General features: G+C 64.3%; 1 protein-coding gene across 10 annotated transcripts in view; it reads left to right on the top strand.

Annotated features, from left to right (window-relative positions):
- Positions 1–6,237, top strand: part of SEPTIN9 (septin 9) — a 150,650-nt gene extending 144,413 nt beyond the window's left edge. For all 10 annotated transcript variants that reach the window (XM_045490944.1, XM_045490947.1, XM_045490946.1 and 7 more), the window contains 3 exons: positions 88–184; positions 3,186–3,237; positions 4,265–6,237. In XM_045490944.1, the coding sequence (XP_045346900.1) occupies positions 88–184; positions 3,186–3,237; positions 4,265–4,394 (279 nt within the window). In that variant the 3' untranslated portion in view covers positions 4,395–6,237. The remainder of the gene's footprint in view (positions 1–87; positions 185–3,185; positions 3,238–4,264) is intronic.
- The last annotated feature ends 405 nt before the right edge of the window (positions 6,238–6,642 follow it).

Below are 6,642 nucleotides of genomic sequence, written 5' to 3' on the forward strand. Positions count from 1 at the left end.
GTGGTGGGGGGCCCTGGGCTCAGGGCCCCCGGGCGCTGACCGGCCTGTGCCCACACACGTGACCCGCGCTGCCCGTCCCGCCCGCAGGAGATGATCCCGTTCGCTGTGGTGGGCAGCGACCACGAGTACCAAGTGAACGGAAGGAGGATCCTCGGAAGGAAAACCAAGTGGGGCACCATCGAAGGTACTGGGTGCTCTGAGGACCGCGTCCATCGCTTTGCCCCACTCAGCCACAGGGAGGGGGGCAAGTGGCTTGTCCAGGGCGCCCCGGCCGTTCGCTGATAGAATCGTACCTCCATCCCGACCGCCCACGGGGCAGGGGAACATCCAGAGAGGAAGCGCCCTGTGATCCCGCCGAGTTCTGGGCTTCCGGGGCTGCCGATTCAGAGGCGCGCTGTGTGACCCTGGACAAACTACCACACTTCTCTGGGCCTAGCGCGGGGGTGGGCTTCCGGCACCATCCGGCTCTGAGAGCCAGGCGGCCCGCGCCCCCTGCAGAATTTCCCGGGACCCCCACATCTTCGCGTCCCGGGGCTGCTGTCACAAATTAGCACCAACTGGGTGGCTTGGAGCGGAGACCTACCCTCCTAGTTCTGGAGGCCAGAGGTCAAGATGTCAGCAGGGCTGGTTCCTTGCGGAGGCCCTGAGGGAGGATGTGTTCCGGGCCTCCCTCCTGTGGCTGCCAGCCACCCTCCGCGTCCCCTGGCGCGTCCCCGGTCTCCGCTCCGCCTTCAGCCTTCTGACTGTGTCTGTCTTTCCGTCTCCTCGGAAGGACACTGGTCATTGCCTTAGTGTCCACCCGAAATCCAAGATGGCCGCCGCTCTGGTTCTTTACCTCAATTACGTCCTCAGACGTTCTCTCCACATAAGCTGTCGCTCACAAGTATGTATGGGGTTCTGGCAGACACGGGTCAGCCGCTCGGGCGGTAACACCCTAGGTGGGCTGTACCCGGGCATTTCTCCACCGTCCACTCTGTTCCTTCCTCTCGCTTTAGAACAGACGGGGGAGAAAGGACAGGTTGAGATGGGCCACTGTGTTCTTCCCGCCCCTGGCGCTCTGTGAAATGGGGCAAGTCCCTTAGCCACCCCACCCCCCCCCCGTGGCCTCAGTTTTCACCATCCTTGAAATGGGTACTATGGGCCGAGACTTTAGCAAAATGGGAGCATGTCCCAAAGACCTTGGAGCTTTGGGGGCAGCAAACGCGCTAAGCGTGGAGAGTCCCCAGACCTTCCTGGGGTGCCCGGTGCTGGTGGGTTCGGTGCAGGGCGGTGTGTTCTAAACCAGCCTCTGCCTGGGTGTTCTCCAGCGTCTGCTGGGTCTGCCTTTCCGCAGCTCTCCCCTCGTCTAAGGGCCTCGATCCCGGACGTGCCTCTGTGGGGGCCGCTCACCTCTGTGTCCCACGCGGCAGTCTCTCCACCAGGCTTTACCTGCGCTCGTCCTGAAACGTTGCCCCTTCGGGCCCTTTTTTCACGGGCGCGTGTTTTGGAGGGTGGAGGGGTGTCCGACAAGAAAGGCCAGCGGGGACCTCCGAGAGGGTTGAGGGGCAGTCCAGTGACGGGCACGCCTCTGCTGCCCCCTGGTGGCCAGCTCAGGCGCGCAGGAATCGTGGGGCTGGTTCCTGCCTCCGGCACCTGTGTTGGGGCCTCGAGCCCGCATATCCCGTGACCTGTGTGCCGTGGCACCTGCTCACCTTGACATTGTTCTGGGAAACCGTCCCCCAGCACCTCGTAAGGACGGTGGGGAGGTGGTGGGTCTCCCATCCGAGGAACCCGGAGGAGGCTTCTGCCCCATCTCGGAACCGTCGCCCGTCCTAGAACACAGGTGGCTTCTTAATCCCCGGGACCCTGTGTACTGATGACTGGCCAGGGGACCGGCCACCCTGTGCCCGCCCCCGGCAAGCGTGGTTGTTAAGCGCTTTTGCCTCGTTCTTGCCCGCCCTGCCCCATCCCTGGTCTTGCTTCTTTGATCTTCTCTCCGACTTGCCGTGCGCCCTCCCGAGATATTTCACCCATCCTCGGAAACCGCCTGCAGCGTCTCGGGAGGAAGGTGGGGGGTCACGAAGCACACGGTTAGCTCATCCAGGCCTCTCGTGTCCCTGAGAGGCGGGTGACATTTCCTCCCCGCTTTACAGGCAAGGAAACGGGGGGTCAGAGAGGCCAGGGAACTTCCCCAAGCCAGGAAGCAGTAGCCACAGGCTCACATTCCCAGCTTCGGGGCTCCGCTCTTGCCACCATTTCTCGCTGCTGCTCTACGTTAGGTGGCAGAAGGTTCTAGTAAGGGCCCAGCCCCGCGGGGGTGGGGACGTGGGGGGAGGTGGGTAGAACCCAGGCAAGAGGCAGTGGGAGTAAAATCCAGAAAGCTTGGCAAGGCGGAGGCACTTGGGGGTTTTGCGCCCCGACCCTGCCTGCCGGCTTGGGGCCGGGGGGCGAGGGGGACAGACTCGTGCCCACAGAGGAGGAGCCAGAGTGGTATCTCGTGGGGTGTGTGAAGACTGGATTAAGTGTGCAAGGCCAGGCGCCTTTTCCGCCCTCCGCCCTCAGGGCAGACGGTGCCCCTCACCACTCCGCCGAGAGGTCTGCCAGTGCGCGAAGCAGAGCGGCCGCTGGGCCTGTCGCTCCCTGGGGCCTCTGGGTGTCACCGGGCAACGCGGGCGTTCCGCGTTGCTGGTTCCTGAGCTTGATGTAAATGGTGACACACAGTACGCGTCCCCGTGCGTCCTGTGTGTGCGCGTGGGGAAGACACCCAGCGGGCCACTTTGGCCGCTGCTTTAAAATCCCAGCTCGACTTCCTGCCTGCCTCTGTTACCCGCCCCTCCTGTCCTCCGGGATCCCCTGGGACGGGCTGCTCTTCCCAGGAGACCTCCCTGGTCCCCAGCGGGGAGCAGCGGCCTGCCTTACGGGAGCCCTCTCCCCACTGCTGCCCGGCTGGTTCCTGGGCCGTGTCCCTGCTAGACAGAACCCTCCGGAGGACAGGAGCCCGGTCAGGCCCGCCACGGTGGGATCTGTGGAACCGGGTGCCTGCCAGCCGCCCGGTGCCCGCGGATGAAGCAGGGACTCCTCTGCCGACTGGCCCAGCCTCCTCGGGGCACCAGGATCTACTGGGGGGGGGAGGGGGGGCGGGCAGGGGAGAGGCGGGACCGGGGGAGGGGCGTCCAGTGCCGCTAAAGCCCGTTTTGTCTCCTCAGTTGAGAACACCACCCACTGTGAGTTCGCCTACCTGCGGGACCTCCTTATCAGGTGAGAGGGGCCTGTGGGGTGCTGGCCTTGGCCCCCTGAAGACCCCAGAAGGCCCTAAATCAGGAGCGTGGACTGTGGGGGAGCAGGCGGGGGTCCTGGACAGCAGCTAGCACGTCCCCCCGCCCCCCCAGGAGGACCTCGGAAGCCCGTGGTCTAAAACGCCTCCAGGGAAATGAAGCAGGAAGTGAAAACCCTTCTTAATCTGTATGATAAGATCCCCTGGACGGGAGGGGCCAGGTTCGGACTGCAGCTGCCGGAGCCCGTGAGATTCAGGGCCCCAGGGAGGGGTCCTCGTATGCCGGGCATGGGGGTGGTGTCTCCTGCGACCATCCCAGTGTCCCCGGACCCCACCGCTTGGACCCAGCAGAGGCTTCTCCTTGCCCGGAAGCAGCCATCCTCAGGCCATCGAGAGGGTGCCGGGTGGCTGGGCCTGGGCAAGTGGTTGGAGAGAGCGGGGCTCCTGCTGTGGCCCCTGCGGCCCCCAGGTTAGGGGTGGGACGTGGCTTCCGGCGGTGACCCCACCATGTTGGAGAGCCTGGCTGCGAAAGACCCCTACCGTAAGCCCTTCTGACCCCCCCCCTCTCCAGTCTCTCCTGTTGGGCTGCAGGGGGAGGAGAGCCTGAGCACAGGACCGCAGGGTCGACCAGCACCCCAGCTCAGGCCGCTCCCCTGGACCGGTGGTTCTTCACTAGCCACTGGCCTGGTGCTTCTAGGTGGCAGCAAGGACAGGCCAGCCCTGTCCCCTAGAGTGTGCACCCAGCCCGGACTGGCCACAGGCTTGACACAGAGGGGCGGGCGTGTGCATTAGTGTGTGCTGAGAGGGTCTGGGTTGCCACGGAGACTGCCCCCCCCCACCCTTACCCTGCCCCATTGATGGGCTTTGGGAGCCCTCCTGGGGGCCCCCTGAGAGCCAAGCGGGGGGGGGGGGGTGGAAGGGGGCAGGCGGTGGGAGTCCTGGGTCAGCGCCCGCCCCGCCCCGCCCTGCCCGTGGCCTGCCCTGTGACCTCCCCGTGCCCCCCGCCCCCAGGACACACATGCAGAACATCAAGGACATCACCAGCAGCATCCACTTTGAAGCGTACCGGGTGAAGCGTCTACACGAGGGCAGCACGTCCAACGGCGTCGAGGAGAAGGGGCCAGAAGCCCAGGAGATGTAGACCCCACCCCCAACCCCAGGACCCCGCCCCCCAGTCCCTTCCACCGCCACCCCCAGGCCCGCCCACACGCCCCGTTTTATTTTATATAATTTCCTCCGTTTGTCATCGTTCTCCGCCCCTTTACACGCTGCCCAGTAACAAGATGGCGTGTGCCCTCCTGAGTGTGTTCCTTGTTAGCCGCTGACTGTGGGGCCCGGACCGGGCGGGCCTCGGAGAGGAGGCCGCCTCTCTGGCCGTCCCGTGGCCAAGAGGAGCAGGAGAGGACCCGCTGATGAGGGCCAGCCCCCAACCCTGGGCCCGGCTCCTGGTGGCCCTCAGCCACAGCCTCCGAGCGTGGTGGCCGTGAGCGGCCGCCGGCCTGGTGACCTGGACCCCCTTCCTGCCCCCTCCTCCCTCCGAGGCCCGGGCCGTAACTCAGAGCCCCCGCCCTTGCCCCACCCGAGGGCAGAATAGTCAATTCTGTGAGACGCAAGTTGCCAGTTGCTTAGACACGGGGAGGCCCGTTGGCCGCTGCCCGCCCGCCCACCTGCCCGCTCGTCCTGCAGCAGAAAGTGCCTTTATCTCAGCCGTCCACGAGCCAGCGCTCCCCCCACCCCACCCCGCCCCACCGTCCCCTCCACCGCAACTCGGGGCAGCGCGGGGAGACAGGGAGACGGGTCCTTATCTCTCCCTCGTCCCCCCTTCCCTCCCGGGATTGAGTCATTCAAAGGAAGGAAAAGGATGCACCCCACTCCAGCCCACCCCCACCACGTCTGAGAAGGTCCGAGCAAGTGAATCTGGTGGAGATGCTGGGGGAGAAAGAGGTGGCAGGTGCGGGCAGCAGGGGGCCGGGCCCGTGCGGAGAGGCCCCACTGGTCCCCAGGGCCTCGCCCTGCACCGTCATCTGACTGGGAGAGTGTGTGTGTTTGTCTGTCTGTCTGCCTGTTTAGACATCTCTCTGGCCCAAGATGCTCTGGTTCAGTTCTGCGTGGGTGGTCACCCCAGATACACATCCAGCCCCCCCCCCGACCCAGGCCTTGCTGACACCATGACCCCGAGAGGTGGGAGGCCAGGCTTTTTGTTGCCCTAGATGTCCCCGGGCTCCTGCCACCGCAGAGCCCACGGTAAAGACCCCCACCCCACCCCGCAAAGAGGGAGAGGTCAGGAGTCAGCTGTGCACAGCCCGCGGTCGGGCTGCAGAACGGGTTTTCCCCGACGGTGGCCCGGCCGGTCTCTGCCGCCCCGTCCCCTCACGCTCTGTCTCCACGGGGCCACCGGCAGGCACCGTCCGCGCCACGCACAGCAGATCATACGCGCTCCCTCCTGCCTCCCGGAGAGCGCGGGGTCTGGCTCAGGTCGATGAGACGAGACGCAGGCGAGGTACACGTCTGTCTTACACACCCCCCCGCTGGCTTCTTGCCGCCGCCGAGAAGAGCCTCGGGAGGAAGGGGATGCGGACAGGCCTGTGCGTGCGCGTGCGCGTGTGCACGTACGATGTCCTTGCATTGCACGTCCACCCCCCCACCCGAGACAGGAAGGACCCCTTGGCGAAACTGTTGACTTGCCGACTTGCCGCGTTTTTGCCAAAACCAAGACCCAAGACTTCGAAGGAAACCCCGCCTTCAGCGTCGGGGCCCCGGGGGCGCGGGGCGGCCTCCCGGCCTCCGCGGTGGGCACGGCCTTGGGGTGGCTTCTCGCTTTCCTTCTCTGTAGCCAGATTTTGAAAACTTGTGAGTTTCACTGGGCTCTGTTCCACAGTGGCCCTCTGCTATGTGCCTCCTGAGAAATTCGTCTTTTTGTATAAATAACAAAAGTGTTGGAAATGTATTTCCTGAAATAAATGTTCCAAATGCAAACCTGGAAAGGACTTCTTGGGTTTTGGTTTTTGGTTTTCTCTCTCTCTCTCTTCCTGACCCCAGGGGCACCGCTCCCCTTTGCGAGGAAGCTGACATCAGCGTGGCCTCCAGGCCCGTTCAGTCTCTGGCTGGGGAACCGGCGTCGGGGGACTTAGAGGCTCTTGCTTATGTGGAAGGTGAAGGGCAAAGTTTTCCTAATTCATTCCTTTCTCGGGAGGCTTTGAAAGGTCTGCACAGGAAGGCGCCATAAGCCGCTTCTCTCCCTGTATCGTTGGGAAGGAAGTTTTTCTTCTTAAAGTTCATTTTACCAGATCGAACCCTATGAACTGGTCCGTATTTGACAGTAACTGCGTACTGGTGAACTTCCTTCCGGAGAGCATGGGCCCCAGTAGACGGGCTTAGGAGGCTGCCTT

Source organism: Leopardus geoffroyi, chromosome E1 (genome assembly GCF_018350155.1).
Source record: "Leopardus geoffroyi isolate Oge1 chromosome E1, O.geoffroyi_Oge1_pat1.0, whole genome shotgun sequence".
Classification (NCBI taxonomy): Eukaryota; Metazoa; Chordata; class Mammalia; order Carnivora; family Felidae; genus Leopardus; species Leopardus geoffroyi.